General features: G+C 44.3%; 1 protein-coding gene across 1 annotated transcript; it reads right to left on the reverse strand.

Annotated features, from left to right (window-relative positions):
• Positions 1 to 6,710: 6,710 nt before the first annotated feature.
• Positions 6,711 to 20,370, reverse strand: INA (internexin neuronal intermediate filament protein alpha). Its single transcript, XM_041742488.1, has 3 exons — positions 19,245 to 20,370; positions 10,013 to 10,137; positions 6,711 to 8,718 (listed from the first exon to the last, which is right to left on the reverse strand). Exons 1-3 carry the CDS (start codon positions 20,307 to 20,309, stop codon positions 8,406 to 8,408), a joined length of 1,503 nt encoding a protein of 500 aa, XP_041598422.1. The 5' UTR covers positions 20,310 to 20,370; the 3' UTR covers positions 6,711 to 8,405.
• Between the last annotated feature and the right edge of the window lie 873 nt (positions 20,371 to 21,243).

Below are 21,243 nucleotides of genomic sequence, written 5' to 3' on the forward strand. Positions count from 1 at the left end.
TTTTAAATTGAGGTGAAATTTACATGATATAAAATTAGTCATTTTAAAGTGTACAATTCAGTGGCATTTAGTATGTTCACAATGCTGTGCAGCTACCACCTCTAACTAGTTCCAAAAATTTCTATCAGTCCGAAATAAAACCCCATACCCCATCACCCCCTCTCTTTAGCCCTGGCAATTACCGATCTGTTTTCTGTTCCAACGAATTTTTTTTAAAAAAAGATTTATTTATTTTAGAGAGAGAGAGACAGCAGGTGCGCAAGGGACAGGGGTAGAGAAAGAGGGAGAGAGTCTCAACTAGACTCCACACACTGAACAAGAAGCCCAACACAGGGCTTAATCTCAAGACCCTGAAACCATGACCTGAGCCCAAACCACATCTGACCCCCAACTGCTCTACTTGGGCACTGCCCAATGAATTTTTTTAAAGATTTTATTTATTTATTTATTTATTTACTTATTTATTTATTTATTTATTTAAGAGAAAGAGAGAGAGAGAACTTGAGCGGGATGAGGGGCAGAAGGAGAAGGAGATTCCCCACTGGACAGTGAGCCTGATGCAGGGCTTAATCCCAGGACCCCAGGATCATGACCTAAGTGAAATCAGGCACTCAACTGACTGAGCCACCCAGGTGCTCTTCACCCAGTGGATTTTTAAATACTTTTTTATTTTTTTATGGTTTATTTTTATTTATTTATTTTTGGGTTTTTTAAAATACATTTTTAAAACTATTTCATGTTTGCCTTTAGAATCATGAATGGTGGTTCTGGACTTCCTGCTTGTGTTCACAAGTACATTCTATTTTTTAAAAGATTTTATTTATTTATTTATGAGAGACACAGAGAGAGAGAGAGAGGCAGAGACACAGGCAGAGGGAGAAGCAGGCCCCATGCAGGGAGCCCAACTTGGGACTCAATCCTGGGTCTCCAGGATCATGCCCTGGGCTGAAGGCAGTGCTAAACCGCTGAGCCAACTAGGCTGCCCACCAGTACATTCTAGAAGTTTATCTGCAGGACTATATGAGATTTTCATTGTGTCTGGAGCTAAATTTTTTTTTTAGCTAAAATTTGGACTTTAGTTTCCAGACAATTGGTCACATCTTGCCCTCCTCTTTAGCCAGTACAGTAAAATGAATTCTAATATCCTGGTTTTATTACCTCCTGAGGAACTGCCCCTTCTGTAATTTCCCGTCATTTCCAGGCCCTTTGATACTAAGCTATACAGTTACTTTTCTTTCTTTTTTTTTAAAGATTTTATTTATTTATTCATAGACACACACACAGAGAGAGAGAGAGAGAGAGAGAGAGAGAGAGACAGGGAGAGGGAGAAGCAGGCTCCATGCAGGGAGCCCAATGTGGGACTCGATCCCGAGACTCCAGAACCACACCCCAGGCTGCAGGTGGCGCCAAACCGCAGCGCCACCGGGGTACAGTTCCTTTTCAAAATTATTTTTTAAAACTCTTTTTTAAAAATTAGGTAATAGTGATGCCTGGTTGGCTCAGCGGTTGAGCATTTGCCTTTCCCTCAGGGTGTGATCCCAGGGTTCCAGGATCGAGTCTCACACTGGGCTCCCTGCAGGGAGCCTGCTTCTCCCTCTGCCTATGTCTTTGCCTCTCTCTCTGTCTCTCATGAATAAATAAATAAGTCTTTAAATAAAATAAAATAAAATTAGATAATAGCACCCAATCCTATTCAGGTTTTAGTAGGAGATGACTCAGTTCTTTGGGCTCAGAACCCAGTTTTGAGCTATCATGGTAATGCAGGAAGTTAATAGGTTCAGAAAGTGGGCAAAGTGTAGCAGTTTGCCTGTGGGACTTGGTGTTGCCAAAGGTTTCTGGGGCAGAAAAATCTTAAGTAAAACTCAGTAAGGAAGGGAGGATAAAGATGATAAAAATAAAGATTCCTAGTCCCTCAAGTGAGGGGACTTTCTTTTATGTGGAGAGGCATTATAGGAGAGAGAAGCAAGCATTGCTGTCCAAGGACCAAAGTGCAAATCCCAGATCTCTTATTCTGTAAATTAGACAATGGTTTTAACCTTGTCATTCCAAGACTCTATTTCTTCATTTGTAATATGGGTATACAAATACTACCTAAAGAGTGGTTGTGAAGCCTCAGCAATCAGGCAACAAAAAGAAATAAAAGGCATCCGAATTGGCAAAAAAGAAGTCAAATTCTCTTTGCAGATGACATGATACTCTATGTGGAAAATTCAAAAGATGCCACCCCCAAATTATGAGAACTCATACAGGAATTCAGCAAAGTGACAGGATATAAAATCAATACACAGGGGATCCCTGGGTGGCGCAGCGGTTTGGCGCCTGCCTTTGGCCCAGGGCGCGGTCCTGGAGGCCCGGGATCGAATCCCATATCAGGCTCCCGGTGCATGGAGCCTGCTTCTCCCTCCGCCTGTGTCTCTGCCTCTCTCTCTCTCTGTGACTATCATAAATAAATAAAAATTAAAAAAAAATCAATACACAGAAATCGGTTGCATTTCTATACATTAACAATGAGGCAGAAGAAAGAGAAACTAATGAGTCAATCCCATTTACACTTGCACCCAAAACCATAAGGTACCTAGGAATAAACCTAATCAAGGAGGCAAAGGATCTGTACTCAGAAAACTACAGGACGCTCATGAAAGAAATTAAGGAAGACACAAAGAAATGGAAAAGTGTTCCATGCTCATGGGTTGGAAGAACAAATATTGTTAAAATGTCTATGCTACCCAGAGCAATCTATATATTCAATGCAATCCCTGTCAAAATACCATCAACTTTCTTCACAGAGCTGGAACAAACAACTAATCCTAAAATTTGTGTGGAAGCAGAAAAGACCCCAAATAGCCTAAGGAATATCGAAAAAGAAAACCAAAGCTAGGGATATCACAATTCCAGACTTCAAGTTCTATTACAAAACTGTAATCATCAAGACAGTATGGTACTGACACAAAAACAGACACATAGATCAATTGAACAGAATAGAGAACCCAGAAATGGACCCTCAACTCTATGATCAACTAATCTTCAACATAGCAGGAAAGAATATCCAATAGAAAAACATCTTTTCAACAAATGGTGTTGGGAAAATTGGACAGCCACATGCAGTAGAATGAAACCAGACCATTTTCTTACACTGTACATAAAAATAAACTAAAAATTGATGAAAGATCTAAATGTGAGACAGGAATCCATCAAAATCTTAGAGAAGAACACAGGCAGCACCTTTTGTGACCTCAGCCATAGCAACTCCTCCCTAGACACATATCCAAAGGCAAGGGAAACAAAGGCAAAAATGAACTATTGGGACTTCATCAAGATAAAAAGCTCTTGCACAGCAAAGGAAACAATTGACAAAACCAAAAGACAACAGAATGGAGAAGATACTTGAAAATGTCTTATCAGATAAAGGGGGCTTATATCCAAAGTCTTAAAGAACTTACCAAACTCAACACCCAAAGAATAATAATCCAATCAAGAAATGTGCAGAAGACCTGAACAGACATTTCTCCAAAGAAGACATACAAATGGCCAACAGACCCATGAAAGGATGCTCAGCATCACTCAGCATCAGGGAACAACAAATCAAAGCCACAACGAGATATAACCTCACAGCAGTCAGAATGGCTAAAATTAACAAGTCGGGAAATAACAGATGTTGGCAAGGATGTGGAGAAAGGGGAACCCTCTTGCCAGAGGATATTATGCTAAGTGAAATAAGTCAATCAGAGAAAGGCAATTATTATATGATCTCACTCATATGTGGAATTTAAGAAACAAAACAGAGGATCATGGTGGGGAGAAGATAGGAAAAAAATAAAACGATGAAATCAGAGAGGGAGATAAACCATAAGAGACTCTCAACCATAGGAAACAAACTGAGGGTTGTTTGGAGGAGAGTTGCTGGAGGAGAGGTGTGTGAAGGGATCAGGTAACTGGGTGATGGACATTAAGGAGGGCACATGATGGGGAAACCTGGGTGGCTCAGCAGTTGAGCGTCTGCTTTTGGTGCAGTGTGTGATTCTGGGGTCCAAGAATTGAGTCCCGCATTGGGCTTCCTGCGAGGAGCCTGCCTCTCCCTCTGCCTGTGTCTCTGCCTCTCTCTCTGTGTTGCTCATGAATGAATAAATAAACCTTTTTTTTTTTTAAAAAGGAGGGTGCATGATGTAATGAGCCCTGAGTATTATGTAAAACTGATGAATCACGGAACTCTACCTCTGAAACTAATAATACATTATATGTTAGTTAATTGAATTTAAATTTAAAAAATTTTAAAGCTTTTATTTATTCATGAGACACAGAGAGAGAGAGGCAAAGACACAGGCAGAGGGAGAAGCAGGCTCCATGCAGGAAGCCCGATGTGGGGTTCGATCTGGAACTCCAGGATCACACCCTGGGCCAAAGGCAGACGCTTAACCGCTGAGCCACCCAGGTGTCCCTAAATTTAAAAAATTTAAAAGAGTGTGAGGTTTAAATGAGATAATTCTCTTTATTGTCTACTACAGTGTCTGACACATAGTAGGTAGGTACTGAATAAATTAAAGCTATTATTAGTCTCAGGATGCAGGGGATCTCATTGTCTAATGAATCTGAAAGTCAAATTGGTTATCACTAATGTGCTTTTTGGACAGGCTTCCCTGCCATCTCCCAGACTCAGTTTCTTGTCCTGTTCTGTCATGACAGTTGGTGTTGCTTGCTTCTTCTTCCCTTCTCCTCCCTGCCTTATGATTCCGAACACTATGTTTCCTTGTTAGTGTAATTGTCTTGCTTTAATAATTTATCAATTCCACAGATGCTTTTAATTCTTTATAAATGCGCTCATGGCAATTAGTGGCAACTCAGTGAAAATAGGAGATACAAAGAAGAGCCAGAAATTATATAAATGTCATAAAAGGAGGGTGGTTTTGCATATAAAAGGGTCCATTAACGAAACCGTATTCTTAGAAGTGGCAACCAAAATCTATATTGCAAATCCATGTATTGATGAGACTATTATTGCTCCTTAATAGGTCCTAAAAGATGTTTGATTACTATAAAATTCTCATTGTTGATGCAGGACTAACATCCCTTCTCCCAAACAGTACAGTCAATGTATCTTTGTGTGGCACGCAAGTGCTCTTAGTCAGATACGCTGGGAATGAAAACGTTGTTCAGGATTCAGCAAGCTTCAGCTTCGTACCAGCATCAGTGTATATTCCCCTCATTTAGTTCCCACCCTGGAACCTGACATGGCATTAGGGAATCTCAACTTGGAATCCATGGACTTCTGGACACAGAAGTAGATGGTTCAACAAGGAACCTCAAGCCCCTTGAGACATACAAAGTTTTGTGTATTTTTCTGGGAAAAGGGTCCACAGCTTTCTCCAAAAGGTCTACAATCCATAGAAGGTTAAGAATTATTCCAGTATAGGAAAATTCTATTATTGCTGCCTATGTTCTACCTAAATATATGGGTTCTGCAGAAGTATAACCCAATCTTCAAAGGATTCTTACTTTTTTTTATTCTTACTGTTTTATTTTTTATTTTTATTTTTTAAAAGATTTTATTCATTTATTCATGAGACAGAGAGAGAGAGAAGCAGGCTCCATGCAGGGAGCCTGATGTGGTACTTGATGCCAGGACCCAGGATCATGCCCTGGGCCAAAGGCAGGTGCTAAACTGCTGAGCCACCCAGGGATCCCCTATTCTTACTGTTTTAAACTACCTTTTAGGGGATCCCTGGGTGGCTCAGTGGTTTAGCGCCTGCCTTCGGCCTAGAGCATGATCCTGGAGTCCCGGGATTGAGTTCCACGTTGTGCTCCCTGCATGGAGCCTACTTCTCCTTCTGCCTGTGTCTCTGCCTCTCGCTCTCTCTCTGTCTCTCATGAATAAATAAAATCTTAAAAAAAAAAAAAAAAACCAACTACCTTTTATCATATGTGTTCTCCAGTTCATTTTCAGAAATGTTCAAGTTAAGCTAGTTAAACCATTATCCAGGCACAGAATATATTGGTCTTGCATCATTTGATTTCTTCACTCCCTGCCATAAACTGTCCACTTAGTGCATGCTGTGTTTTACAGTATAAACACATGCAGGCTGTGTAATCCCAAGGCCTTGGCAAGGGAAACAACTCTAACTATGGATGCAAGGAGCAGAGAAGAAAAATTCCCAAATTATTTGGGGTATAGCTGTCTCACTGAACTTAAATAATGCTTTCTTTTTTAAAAAATATATTTTTTAAAGATTTTGTTTATTTATTCATGAGAGAGACACACACAGAGACAGAGGCAGAGATACAGGCAGAGGGAGAAGCAGGCCTCATGCAGGGAACCTGATGTGGGACTCGATCCCAGGACTCCAGGATCATGCCCTAGACAGAAGGCAGGCACCAAACTGCTTAGTCACCCACAGATCCCCTTAAAAAATATTTTGAGAGAGAGCATGAGCAGGAGGAGCGGCAGGAGAGGGAGAAGCGGACTCCCCCTGAGCAGGGAGCCCATTGGGGGGGCTCAATCCTAGGACCCTGAGATCATGACCTGAGCTGAAGGCAGCACTTAACCTACTGAGCCACCCAGGTGACCCCTCTTCTTTTTTGAGTAAGCTCTAGGTCCAACATGGGGCTCAAACTCATGACCCTGAGATTGGGTCGCATGCTCTACTAAGGCAACCTGGCACCCCAAAAACAGCACTTTTTTCAACTGCAACAGCAAGAACCACAAGACACAAGTTATGTTGGTGGGATCGTGTGACTTTTAATTCTTATCTTACTAATGTTTTACAGTAAGTGTGGGTAGTAAAGACAGGGACGGAGTGAGGGAAAGGAAGAAGAAAAAGTATCTTTCCAGTTCCTCGAACAATTGAAGCAGGTGCTAGGATAAATAAGTTCGGTAAAAGCGTCGCACCCTATCATAACAGAACTTTGAATGGAGGTATGTGACAGAGACACGGCAACTCTTTAGGTCTCTTGGAAGTGACTGTGAAAGAATTAATGCTACATCAAACTTGGCACATGTGGAAGACAGGGCAATGCAGCGGCTACACAGTTGGGCAGATGAAAAGTTGGCTCTCCAGAATGGACTTGCTAGCACATGAATAGAAGCATGTGAGCCTCTTCTCTAGTCTTGAGTGTCACTATCTCTCCAGGAGGGGAAGGAGACCCTACCAACCATGTAGCTATGGGGAAAGTCTGGAGCAGGATGCTTAGACAAAAGAGAAAGATTTCCTTTTGTTTGCTGGTGGTGTTAATTGACCAGAGGTGATTTCTTTTACTTTTGGGCGGTAGCATTGTGTCCTGGTGATAACATAATTATACTTAGCATTCTTAAAAGGCATAGGAGAGTGAAAGCAAGGCCTTGTGAGGACCTAGACAATGGGAAACGGGATTCGTGGGTTCTAAGGGTAAGGGGCATGATAAAGCTAATTCTAGATCACCACAAATGAACTCACACAGATCAATGAGACCTTGGCTTTTTCCATTCACACAAATACGCCTCTTCTAGCTTATACTACTAAATCTAAGGTCAGCTTAATCACAGCTTGGGGGACTATTACTGTGTTTCTAAAGTTAAAGTGAATAGCTACATTCTTAATACTTTTTTTCCTAATTAAATGGATTTGAATAAGCTGAAAGCCTAAAATCTAGGGACTCTTTTCATCATTTGTTGGGGACAACCCTTAAAACATATCACTGCCATTTTTCTTTACTTATAGAATTGGAAGGACGTGAAATGGGCAGGGAGAAGTCGTTACACGAATCACAGAAATGTTCAACATGCATCTAATTTTACCATTGAACAAAGAGAGCTAAAGGGGGTAAGTTCTTTACAGAAGAACCTAAATGTGTTTAAGGGGGGAAGAATACTACACTAGCCTTATTTTTTTTTTCCTGAATGGAAGAAAAGGATACATGAAATTGTGAGGAGAGGAAGTGTCCATTAAACAAACACCCATCACTTGTGAAGCAGTTTTATCAGAGTGGTGTCTAATGCGGGCCATTGGTTTATCTTTGGCAGTGATCTGATGGTTTGGGAACCTAGAGTGAGACTATATAGCTGGATAAGATCTGGGCATAGTGAGCGAACATTAAGTTTTAATTTCAATTCACAGCAAATGATGATGATCACAGATTTAGCACCGTAGTTTGTACTTCCTCTGTACCTGAATCATCTAACGCTGTGAAGCCTGAGCTTTAGGTGAGAAAGCTGAACTCTTAGATAACTCCTCTGTGATTGCTCTAGGGCTGCAGTTTGCTCCAACCTACCGGGTGGTTTTCTTATTAGAGAAAGTATTCAATGCTAAATAGGAGAGACTGAAGCCTTGAAGACATTTTACAGTGGTGACAGGTGTTTTGGTTCAGGAATAGGCTCTTTAACAAGTCAAGTGCATATTATCCCCTCTTAAGCATTAACTTTTTTTTAAGCAACATAATTATATTTTTTGGCTTGAAGTGGTGCTTTCTTCTATAATTGATTTCTCCGTTTTCTTAGTAGATATTACTGTCTCCTCCAGTATTTCTTCAAAACTTTCCCCTATCTGGGATGTTTTCTTAGATGCTGCCTTAGAAGCCTCTTCCTCCTCCTCCTCCTCTTTCTTAAGAGACAGCCCAGTGGATAAGACTTTGGAGGTTGTAGAACTGAGGATTCTAGGTGGGAGCAGATAAACTGGATTGGGGGGTGGATTCAGCCCTGAAATGCTTAATCCACTGGTGCTAAAACGTGTCTCTTCACCTTCCAGCAGTTTCCTGTAAATCCAACAGAGAAAAAGTCTTAGGAAGTCAACTAGTAACTTTTTTTTAAAAAAGAACTTAACCCTCCAGCTCCTATTCATTTTAAAAGATTTCATAAGACTGCTGTTTCTCATGAGGTTGAGACCAATAAATATTGAATTCTAATGTTCAAAGACATGGAGTTTATCCAGCACATGCATACACATCTGCATGTGTAGATGCACATCTACTACTGTATGAGTGCATCTTTAGCATCAGCTGTGTTTAAAGCACTGTCAAAGGGAAACCTAATCACAAATATGTTCAAAAAGGAATTTTTGTACAATTCCCCTTAGTCTCATCACACCCATTTTTGGCACTGAAGAGTCTACAAAGCTCTAGGGATAAGTAAGTTTACTAATCAAAACCTTAAGTGCAATAGGGATAAGGAGGTAAAAAGTCCACAGAGGAGGAAGGAACTGCCTAATTCAGCCTGAACTTCAGAATTGTGCTTTTTCAATGTAGAGGAGCACAAAAGGAATGGAACTAGCAACTTCAAAAACTAGTGAATGCAGCTGTTTCCAATAACAGACTTCTTCTCAGCCTAGCCTAACCAGCATGGTAAGAGTGGCCCCAATGCCTTGTTTCTCATATCTCTAATAATTTTTATCATCTCTTTAAAATCAGAAACTCAAGACACTATCAAATACTCTTGGAGTTTTGTTTTGAAGAAGTATACATAATGTAAAAGAAAAAAAATCTCAGATCTGGACTGAAGTTGAGCTCTTCCATTTACCAGCACTGTGACTTAGAACAAATTACATGGTAAATCTGTGGTTCAGGTTTCCTCTTCTGCAAAAAATATGACTGGATACCTAGATAATTTAAATACATATCTACTATAGTGCCTGGCACACAGTAGCCATTCAAAAAACAGTAGTTACTGTTATTACCTTTTTTCTTAAGGTAAATGTTCACTTGAACATTGCATGAGTAGAAATCCAGAGGGATACCTCCTCTGTTAGGATGTTCTATGTTGTATCAACCCTATTTTTAAAAGATTGTGATGGGTTCTATTTCAACCTATGGATACTCACATTATCTCCTTAAATCCTAGCAGAGGTAAGTAGACTACTCTAGGACTAGTTAGGTGAAGTATAAACAAGTTGAGGGACAGAGGAGTCAGCTCACCTGGAAGGCACTAAGGATGTCTTTCCTCATCCCCTCTTACCCATCAGAAATCAGAGAGACTAAAACCACCTATCCAGTAATTGGGTAGTGTTGCCCCAGGTGACTGGATCTGCTTGGGTGAGCATGCCCTTTGAAATACCTGTAAGCTGCTATCTCAATATCAAGAGCCATTTTGACATTGAGCAAGTCCTGGTATTCCCGAAGGTGGCGTGCCATCTCACTCTTGGTGTTCCTCAGATCATTCTCCAGCTGCCCGATGCTATCCTGAAAAGTGACATATTCAACATATTTGAACCAGCTGAAATTCAGTCAGATTTCCACAAAACAAGGATTCTCAACCCTGACTACACATTAAAAATCCAGGCCTGTCCCCCAGCCCAGATTCTGATTCATTTGTTCTGGGGTGGGGTCTCAGCATCTGCACTCTTTCCTAAGGTCCCTAGGAGATTTGGATGTATGGTAAGGGTTGGGAACTTCGACTGTGTGGCACATGGTTCTTGAACGAACATCACGGAGATATTTTCCTCTCTCCTTTTTAAACTTAGACCTAAAGCTAATACTACACTGTATGTTGACTGAAATTTAAGTAAAAACTTGAAAAAACAAATAAACTTACTTCTCATCCCTCCCTTGCTTACTGTATTGCTTCTGAATAATTCAGTTGTTACGTGTCCTTTCCAAAACCCAAAGCCTCAGGTTAGGAGCTTAGATTCAGAAGATTCCAACTGTGAAAAGCACAGAGAGGACAGCAAGTCTTCTCTGTCTCTGTTCGTTTTGATGGTTTCCTGGAAGCCTGCTCCTCAATTACCCTACCGAGAGCATTTCACGGGACAGATTACAGAGGAAGCAGAAATACTCCATGGAATTTCTTTAACCCAAGTGGCAGATTGAAATTATATTTTTAAAAAAGAAACTAAGGGGGGATCCCTGCGTGGCTCAGTGATTTAGCGCTTGCCTTGGGACCGGGGTGTGATCCTGGAGCCCCGGGATCGAGTCCCACGTCGGGCTCCCTGCATGGAGCCTGCTTCTCCCTCTGCCTGTGTCTCTGCCTCTCTCTCTCTTTGTCTCTCATGAATAAATAAATAAAATTTAAAAAAATAAAAAAATAAAAAATAAATAAAAAAGAAACTAGGGACCCCTGAATGGCTCAGTAGTTGAGCCTCTGCCTTCGGCTCAGGGCGTGATCCTGGGATCCAGGATCGAGTCTCATATCAGGCTTCTTGTATGGAGCCTGCCTCTCTCTCTGTCTCTCTCTCTCTGTCTCTCATGAATAAATAAATAAAATCTTTAAAAAAATAAATAAATAAGAAACTAGAGGACACCTGGGTGGCCTGGTTATTTGGGCAGCTGGCTCTTGATTTTGGCTCTGGTCATGATCTCTGGGTTGTGAGATCAGGCCCTGCATAGGGCTCCTTGCTCAGTGCATAGTTGGTTTGGGATTCTCTCCCTCTGCCCTCCCCTCCACTTGAGATCCTGCTCATTCTCTCTCTTAAACAAACAAATAAATAAAATCTTTTAAAAAACTAAAAATAAATAAAAAAGAAACAAGGTCCATATAATAGTTTTGCTCCAAATTCTTTCAGGTGCAAACCCAATCACAGAAAAATAGCTTTACATTTATATATATATGTATATATATATATATATATATTTATTTATTTATTTATTTCAGAGACACAGAGAGAGAGAGAGAGAGAGAGAGAGCGCATGAGTGGGAGGGGCAGAGGGAAAGGGAGAGAGAAATTTTGGTAGACTCCTTGCAGATCACACAACCCTGAGATTACCACCTGAGGAGGAACCAAGAGGCTTAACCAACTGTGCCACTAGGTGCCCAAAAAATAGCTTTAGATTTCTGATTCTTGAGCAGCCAGAGGGGCTTTTAAACATTTTTTTAAAGATTTATTTAATTAGTTTAGAGAAAGAGAGTGTACACATGTGAGCACACACAGAGGGGGAGGGGCAAAAGGAGAGAATCATCAAGCCAACTCCTCACTGGGTGCAGAACCCAACTCTGGGTTCCATCCCACGATCCATGAGATCAGGACCTGAGCAGAAACCAAAAGTTGGAGGTTTAACTTAATGAGCACCCAGGTACCCCCAGAGGGTCTTTTAAAAACACAGCAGATCCTTGTTCTCCTGCTTGGAACCCTCTAACAGCTATTATAATAAAGTCCAAATTCCTCAGCATGGCCTATACTACTTCCTTTGCTCCAAGTGCTTCAGCCACCCTGGCCTTCTCTTTTGCTCCTTAAAGTTACCAACTTCATTGCTGTCCCAGACCCTTTAGACTAGTTACTTCTTCTGTCCGGAATGCTCTGTAGTGGGTCTTCTGTGGCCGACTCTGAGTCATCGAAGATTCAGGGCAAATGCCCTCTACCCAGACAGTCTTCTTTTGTGTCTAACTTAAGTACCCTTTCCACACTGATCTAGCATGCTATTTTACCTCAAGCTAGGGCAGTGGGTAGCCCATAAAGGGGCTTTGTGCAAATGAGAAACAAGCACCTCTGGTGGGAGGACAAATTAGAAGAAAGCACATACTTGCAAGTGGCCACTCTGCTCTCAGCTATTATCATTACCTGAAACTTTCTCGTTCATTTTTTACTTGACTAGTTTATTTTCTGTCATCTTCCTCGATCTCATGCTTTTTCAACCTAGGCACTGTTGACATTCTGGGCTGGATAATTCTTTCCTGGGGGGGGGGGTTGTCCTGTGAATTGTAGGATGTTTAGCAGCATCCCTGACCTCCACCCACTAGTAGCACACACCCTCCCTCCCAGTTGTGATAACCAACAATGTCCCAGACATTGCTAAAGGTCCCCTGGAAGGCAAGTCACTCCTGTCAGAGAGCTACTGCACTACAATGTAATTTACATAGAAACAGGAGCTGATTCTGTTTGGTTCACCTCTGGAAGCCTAGATCCTAGCACAATGCGCATTGCAGATGCTCAGTGAGTAACTGTTAAATGAATGAATGGTGTGCTACATGAGCACTTCTTTTCCTCTGACTTAAAAAGATGTGAGCAAATAATGCATATAATTTAGTTGCAACCTTGTTGACATAAAGAGCACAGCAATTTAGAATAATTTTTGTGAAGTGGAGACATAGAAAACTATCAGAAACCTCAAGAAGTGAGTGAGTGAGGGGCCCTTGTAATTTCCTGTGTGGGGATGATGACATGATGGTTGAAAACAGGGCTGCTAACATCAGAGGGTACAGACTTCCAAATCAAGAGAACCTGCAGAAAAAATAGAAATTCATGCCTCCTACCTGTTCTATAAATATTGACAGGAATGTCGCAAAGGAGAGACTCAATTAACTGATGGGTGCAGAGCAAGGAGTGACAAGCAGCAGGGAAAATACATATTACATGGACAGTGATGGAAATATTCCAAAACGTGTTCAGAGATCATAAGGGCTTCAAGTGATTTTTTTTTAAATTTTATTTATTTATTCAGAGAGAAAGGCAGAGACATAGGCAGAGGGAGAAGCAGTTCCCTGCAGTCTCTCCTATGCGAGACTTGATCCCCCATCCCTGGACCCAAGATCATGCCCTGAGCAGAAAGCAGATGCTCAAGTGCTGAGCCACCCAAGAGCCCTGGGCTTCAGATGATTTTTATTTTATTTTATTTTATTTTATTTTATTTTATTTTATTTTATTTTATTATTTTATTTTTATTTATGATAGTCACAGAGAGAGAGAGAGAGAGGCAGAGACACAGGCGGAGGAAGAAGCAGGCTCCATGCACCGGGAGCCTGATGTGGGATTTGATCCCGGGTCTCCAGGATCGCGCCCTGGGCCAAAGGCAGGCGCCAAACCACTGCGCCACCCAGGGATCCCTTCAGATGATTTTTACCAAAAATTTTACTTGATAGTTGTTACTTGAGGTTAAACTAACCTACAAGCAGGTCTGCTAGTAATGCACCTAGGGATAAGGGACACAATATTACTGTGGCAAAGGGAAAAGGTAGAAGAGGAAGACTTCTCCTTATGCAAAGGACAGGAGAAACGAGATCTGAGAAAAAACAGGAGGATTGCATCAGGACCTTTGGGTTGCATTTCTGGCCCTGCCTCAAATATGCAACATACCTCAGTTTTCTGTGTTTTAGTTTCTTCAAAATTTCCATTTCTACATATGAAAAATTATAATGTTTATTCTTTTCTGAGGTATTCTGAGATCCTCAAGTTAGGATTCCAATTTAAGGCACCTCATATGATCATCGAAGTCCATTATCTGTTAAATTAGATGATGGGCGTTAAAACAGCACTTGTCACATAGAAATTGCTCAATAAATTGTTAAGATCATACCATGTGACTTATACCTTTTTTAATCATATGGACAAATTAATCATGAGCCCACAACCCCTTGGATTACTCAGGAAAGCAAAGCAGCATATAATAAAGCTTTAATATTAGTTGAAGGCACATTCCTTTAAGCACCAGATTAAATGATGATTTTAAATAAAAACCTTTCTAAAAGGGCTTGTACCATTTTAAAAATATATTATTTATTTAAATAATCTCTACACCCAACATGGGGCTCTAACTCATGACTCTGAGATCAAGAGTGGCATCTTCCTCTGACTGAGCCAGCCAGGTGCCCCAGAGGTGTTGTACCATTCTTAATTAGAACAAACATAACGCAACCTTTCTTAGCAACTACAGATTATGATAACGATCAATTATTTTCCCGTCTTTTATCTTTGAGGTCAATAGAGGTATATCAGATTGTTTATTTCTACCTAATGGCTCCCAAAGAACAGTGTTTGCATTAGTGCTTGCCACTTACTGGTTTTCTTTGTTCTGAAAGTTGAAATAGGGCAGCCCCGGTGGCTCAATGGTTTAGCGGCTTTAGCGCCGCCTTCAGCCCAGGGCGTGATCCTGAAGACCCAGGATCCAGTCCCATGTCCCTGCATGGAGCCTGCTTCTCCTGCCTATGTCTCTACCTCTCCCTCTCTCTCTCTCTCTGTGTCTCTCATGAAAAAATAAATAAAATCTTAAAAAAAAAAAAAGTTGAAATAATGCTACTCATTCTTGATGATGCCTGACTCAGTTGGTCCTCCTTCTCTAACTTGCAGCATGCTTGAAACTCAGAAGACAAAGCGCTTTAGGATCATGTAAAACAAGAATGAATAAGTTAGGAGGATCAGAGGGGTCAACTTCCCAATATGTGACTTGGACATGGAGGTTTTGTCTCATCAGCAGCATAAGGTCCTTTTTAAGACAATATTTTTGTTTCAGAGCTGTGTTTGCTGAATAAGAGGTTGTTGGGAGCTGAGTTCTAGATAGAGGATATTTCCTTGAATGTTTACATTACACATTTCACACATCTAATTTATGGGTCAGAGTAGACAAAAAGCAAGACTTTGCTCCTTTTGGAAGGAATTGGGCTGACTGCTGACCATTGCTCTTCAATGTCTAGTCCCTTTGTTTGTGCTCTCTTCCCCCCACCAGACTGTCTCACATTGCCCTTCAAAAGCCCTGCCAAAGATGGCCTCCAGCTGGAAATCTGAGCAGAACGCTGCAGTCTGCCCCCTCCCCCAACCACGCAGCTGCTGCTGGCTTAGCCTGAGGGAATGGCAGAGGCACTCCCAGTTCCAGCTGGGGTCTCTCCTGGAGTAGCAGCTAAGATGAGTGCTGAACATCTTCCCAAGGGCTGGAAGGATGCAGGCCAGGAGGAAGAGAAAGACCTGGCCACACAAGCATCGGCAGTGGAGAACCACAAACAGTGCTATGGATTTCATCACTTTTAGGAGCCCTCAGGCAGGCCAGTGGTAGTAGTGAGTGCAGTACAGTCTGAATGAAAGGGCCCATCCAGAATGACCGGGTGAGGAGAGAGGACTTTTATATGTGTACCACCTATATGTCTTATTCTCCTTCCTGTCTTCGCTTTCTTTCTTTCTTTTTTCCTGCCATACTTTAAAATCTTGCATTAGGGGGATCCCTGGGTGGCGCAGTGGATTACCGCTGCCTTCGGCCCAGGGGCATGATCCTGGGGTCCCGGGATCGAGTCCCGCATCAGGCTCCCTGCATGGAGCCTGCTTCTCCCTCTGCCTGTGTCTCTGCCTCTCTCTCTCTCTGTCTCTCATGAATAAATAAATAAATCTTTAAAAGATATATAAAATAAAATAAAATCTTGCATTATATGAGCTGGTTTATATTGTGAAATGTGGTTTAGGCTAGCGCACCCCAAAATCAGTCTGAGGAACAATAGGATGCAGTGCTTTTGCATATTCCTGGGCTGTACCTGTCATCTACTGAATCTCGATCATTGGAAATAAGCCTGAGAATCTTTTTGTTAAGCCCCCAAGTGATCTTGGTGGATCCATGGGTTTAGGAATGACAAGTTTAAATTTATTTCTGTAAAGGAGCTATCAAGGTGGCATTGGTGACAGTAATACAATGAGACAGGGAGGAGCAAAAACAAAACAAAACCAAAAACATATAGAAGAGTTGAAAAGAAGAAAGGACCAAATGTAGTTTCTTTTTGAATTCTAATTTCATAGATAAATCAGACCATAGATTTATATGCAGCCAGTGTCACCCCCAATCTCCAAGGGGCCAGCTATTTCATTAGGTTGTATTCCAATCTCATACCAGAGAGAAAGCAGACTTGGCTCATCTCCCTGGGGAGCATTAACTAATGGGGAGCTTGATTGTGCAGCAAGGACTTTCAAGGAAAGCTGCAGCTTTCCAAGACTGACCATAGTAGAGGGCCAGGGCCTCTAGTATCCTGCAAAAACATTGTTAGGCATCTTTGGCAGAACAGGGCCTCTAGGGTGGTAAAGCAGTTATACAGGAACCAGATTTGCCCTGGGCCAGAAATGGAAAAGGGTTCAGCTACAGTGGGTGGCTACATTTGGCTTTTGAAGACAAAACTAGCTCTAGCTCTTCAATTTCACCTGTCGCCTGATTGGGGTTCTCTCATATATCATTGTGTACTCACCATGTCACCTTGAATCATTCTTTACCCTTTCAAAAGTGTAATAAGCTTTCTGCCCTTGAATAGGCTGTCAGCATTCTGGGCAGGGAAAATGTGACTTTAATGGGGCCTTCCTCTGCCTCTGAGAGGGTGGAAAGCTTGCAAAGGAAAATAGGCCTATCACTAATCTCTGAAGCAGAAGAAAGAGAACAGCCTCCCATAACTGCAGTGAAAGGGGAGGGAGGAGGGAGAGAGAGGGCAAGAAAACAATAGCGGAATCTCACCATGCAGAGGGAGGCTTTTCATCTTGGCCAGTAGAACTAAAATTGTTAGAGAAAACAGCCAGAGGATACTCTTGTGACTTTAGGCCTTCAGGATAAGCAGGTGAGGATGTGAGCCCTTCCCCAGACTGAAGTCCCAAGGGGTAGGAAATAGCTTTATGTTGTCTCCTCTGGTCTTCCATTCCACCAGCAGGCCCACTGAGGTTCTGAAGGCTAATGCTGATGGGGGCAGCACTGCAGAGCTGCAGATGCCGCAGTTTCTGTAGGGTTTTTGTTTCCTGCAGACTGTGTCTGGATGACCCTACTATTGTCTAACACTGAAAGCCTTTTAAAGCAAACAAAACAAGTCAGATGATATTGTCACTACCTCTTAGAAGACAGGGCCATACCAAGTAAACAGAGGGCATGGCAAAGCCCAAATCTGATGGCAGCTACAGGTAAGTTATCCTTTTTTTGTAGAAATACTGGGCTAGCCCTTCAGAAGACCACCTAGCTCATCTTTCGAGGGTGCTAGAACACATGAAGTCTCAGTTAACTAGATGTGATTAATTCAATCCATGGAGGAGCTAGGCCAAAAAGTGAAAAATTCAAGTTATAGCTTTTTTTTTTTTTTACCGAGTTACAGCTTTTGAAGCAGACTAGAAGCGGACCGTAATTCCAAATAACCAAAACAAATGGTCCAGGCAAGCTTTCTTCCTTTAGCAAAGGGGGGCAGTTTATAATGGATAACAAATACCTGCACTCCAATAATCATTCTTTAGCTGCAGACTAAAATAGTACTTTTGAGGTTTTACTCCTTTCTTGGTTCTATTTTTTTAATGTTCCCAAACCCTATTAATTCCATCAAGTGTAAACTTCGATCTGGCTAGAACGAATTATTGCAAATTTTTGCATTATTATCATCCTACCCAAAGGAGCTTTGATTGGACCTTGAAACTGAACCACACTATTCCTTTCTTTTCTCCTGCCTCTGTCCTCTTTGTGGTCATAAGCCCAGAATGCCCTATATAGTAAAACTGAAGATGCAACGGCCTTTGTTTGGAGAGGAAAAGAAGAAAGATCTAATCAATACTTTCATAGGAGCTTAAAGAACACACAAAAAGGAAAAAAATAAGTAGCCTATAACAAAGATAGAATCACCCATCGCTGTGATTTATCACATGCATTGAAGATGAAAAATTGTTAAGGAGACGTGAATTTTCAGGTGGGACCTCAATGCTGCTGAGCATATTTGCTCAATGCTAAGCCATCCATGACAGTGAAAATTGATGCTGTCCATGAGGTGACCCTTGATTGCAGGTAGCCAAGACTGCTGTGAGGGTGTTGCAGAAGAAAAAAAAAAAAAAGACCAAAGCAGTTAATTGCCTAGAGAGTCATAACTAGGGCATGAAACAGGAGACATATATTTTCTGAGATGGAAAGAACTCTAGATCAGCACCGAGGACAGCGCCCTGACCATTCCCATTTGCTAAGCGGTAAAAAGCTTTCTTTAGAAAGAAATATCTCCAGCAGGTAGACAAGGTAACTCTGTGTGTGCGTGCGTGTTGGGAGGGGAAGAGGTAGAGCAGAGCGACTGTAACTAGCCCAATCACTCAGCTCCTTGGCTCCCAATCTCTACTCTTTTGAAGGCGAAAGTCAAGAACCCTTCCCAGTTTAGTCCAGCGTTCTCTCTAGCAGAGAGAGACATACTCCATAAATATCAATTCCCGGGTGCACAGAAAGCCTTTCAAAGTCAACCAAACAATCCAGACAGGAGAGACAGCACTGCAACATGAGAGGCTGTAACCCAGCTGCACTGGGTTCACTCCTACTTTTGGTGGGGGGGGCTGTTTTTTAAGTCGCCAGGATGTTTATGTCCACTAGCGGGACATAAGGAAGCATTCATTAGATTTCTGGACTCTGAAAAACATAAGATTAAGGGTTTTGTTTTGTTTTGTTTTCTAGAAGGGCCCGGACAGGGATATGACATGACGGGCAGGGAAACAGAGTGACCAGGGCTCTGAAAGGTGTAGACTCCAGGGCTTCTGGTTTGCCAAGGCCTCCAGTTGGGGCTCCTCCTCCCTCCCCTCCCCTCCCCTCCCCTCCCCTCCCCTCGGTTCCTAGGGAGAGAGCAGGCAGGTGGGGGAGAGGGCAGGGCGCCCCTCCCTTTGCAGCGTTCCAGCCCTTACCTGGTAGCTAGCCACCTCTGCGCTGTGCCGCTCCTCCAGCTCCAGGATCTGCCTCTCCAAGGACTCGTTGGCCCCACGCAGCCCCTCAATCTCGATGGTGCGTGCCTGCAGCTGACGCCGGTACTCGTGAATCTCCTCGCGGCTCGCCCGGATGGCCTCGGTGCTGCGCGCCGCCTGCTCGTTCAGGTTGGCAAACTTGGACTTGTACCACTCCTCCGCCGACTGGAGGTTCTTGGCAGCCAGGGACTCATACTGCGCTCGGATCTCCCTCAGCGCCGAACTCAGGTCTGGTTTGGCCACAGCCACGTCCACCTCGGCCGCGGCCTGCGACGACGCCTGCAGCGTGGCCAGCAGCTCGGCCACCTCCTCGTCGTGCACCTGGCGCACGAAGGCCAGCTCGTCCAGCAGCGACTCCACCTTCTTCTCCAGGTCCAGGCGGGCCAGCGTGGCGCCGTCCACGTCGCGCTGCTGCGCCTTCAGGGCGCGCTCGGCGCCTTCGCGCCCGCGGCTCTCCTCCTCGCAGCGCGCCCGGAGCCGCTGCACCTCCTCGGCCAGCCCGTCGCGTTCCAGCAAGGCCTGCGCGCGCGCCGAGCTCGCCTCCTCCAGCTGCGCACGCAGGTCGCGCAGCTCGCGCTGGAAGAGCTCGCCCACGCGCGACGGTTCGGCGTGGCGCTGCCGCAGCGCGGCCAGCTCGGCCTCGAGCGCGCGGTTCTGCGTCTCCAGCTGGTGCACCTTTTCGATGAACACCGCGAAGCGGTCGTTGAGGCCTTGCAGCTGCTCCTTCTCGTTGGTGCGGATGATCTTGTACTCGTTGGTGCGCGCCGCCGCCTGACTCAGGTCCAGCCCGTCGGACGCCGGGGCCCGGCGGTAGGCCAGGCCCAGGCCGAGCGACGCGGCCGAGGAGCAGGCGGCCGAGGAGGCCACGTTGCAGCGGGACAGCGACTGCGAGCGGAAGCCGCCCGCGCCCCCGGCGCTGGAGAGGCGCGAGGACAGGCGAGAGCCATCTCCAAACACCTTGCGGTAGGAGGAGGAGGCGCACAGGTAGTGCTCCGAGCCGAAGCTCATGGTGCCGGGACCAGGGCCGGGAGGACGGCTGCGGCTGGCGGCACGGGCCGGAGGCGAGGTGCGCCGGCGGGGCGCGGCGGGGCGGTGTGCACCGGGTTTTAAGGCGCCGGGGCTGGGGCGGCGCGTTGGGGGCGGAGCTCCTGCTCCGGGGCTGCTGGAGAGAGGGGAGCGGGGCGCCCGGGAGCGGGGGCGGGGAAGCGCAGAGACTACTGCAGCTGCGCGCGGCGGACCTGGGGCGCCGAGACAAAGCGATTTGCGTGGAAGCCGCTCCCTGCCCGCCGCGCCCCTCCCCAAGAATCGTGTGGCTTGGAAGTGACTTGAGTGGAGTGGTGCCTAAACGACCGGGGCTTCCCATCCGCAGACCACCCGGCCCTGTCGCCTCCCTTAACCCTGTCCTTTTCGCCCCCTTTAACCCACCCGGAGTTACGGTTTTCCGGGAGGTGACCCGTACGCCCGCCCGTCCCTCCCTGGGAGCTCCTGAGGGTGAGGCCCTGTTTTTCCAGTTAGAGTGAGGACTTTGTCTCTTCTCTCAGGCTTTGTCCCTTTCCTCAGCCAGCTCGGGGTTCCCAGGGGGTAGAGTGGGTCTACGTCAGAGAGCATCTCATCAGCTGTCCTCTGCATCTCTCGGAAGCACCCAGGGCCGGTGGCTGGGCCCAATGCCTGTGACGCCCCAGAAAAGAGGGGAGATAGATAAAGAACACGGGCCTGAGTTGCAGATAGAAGAAGGAAGCGCAGGAAAAAAAAAAAAAAAGCTGGGGTGTCTGCAGTGGACAAAACTGAAGGGCCCCTGACATTTGTATAAGTAAGTGGATTTTCCATCCGCAGACCACACACCCGGCTCTGGCGCTTCCCTCGACCCTGTCCTCTTTGCTTTCCCCCAGAGTTAGGGTTTTTCTGGGAGGTGACCCGTAGGCCCATTCCCATCCCAGAGCTC

This window comes from Vulpes lagopus, chromosome 2, assembly GCF_018345385.1.
Source record: "Vulpes lagopus strain Blue_001 chromosome 2, ASM1834538v1, whole genome shotgun sequence".
NCBI lineage: Eukaryota > Metazoa > Chordata > Mammalia > Carnivora > Canidae > Vulpes > Vulpes lagopus.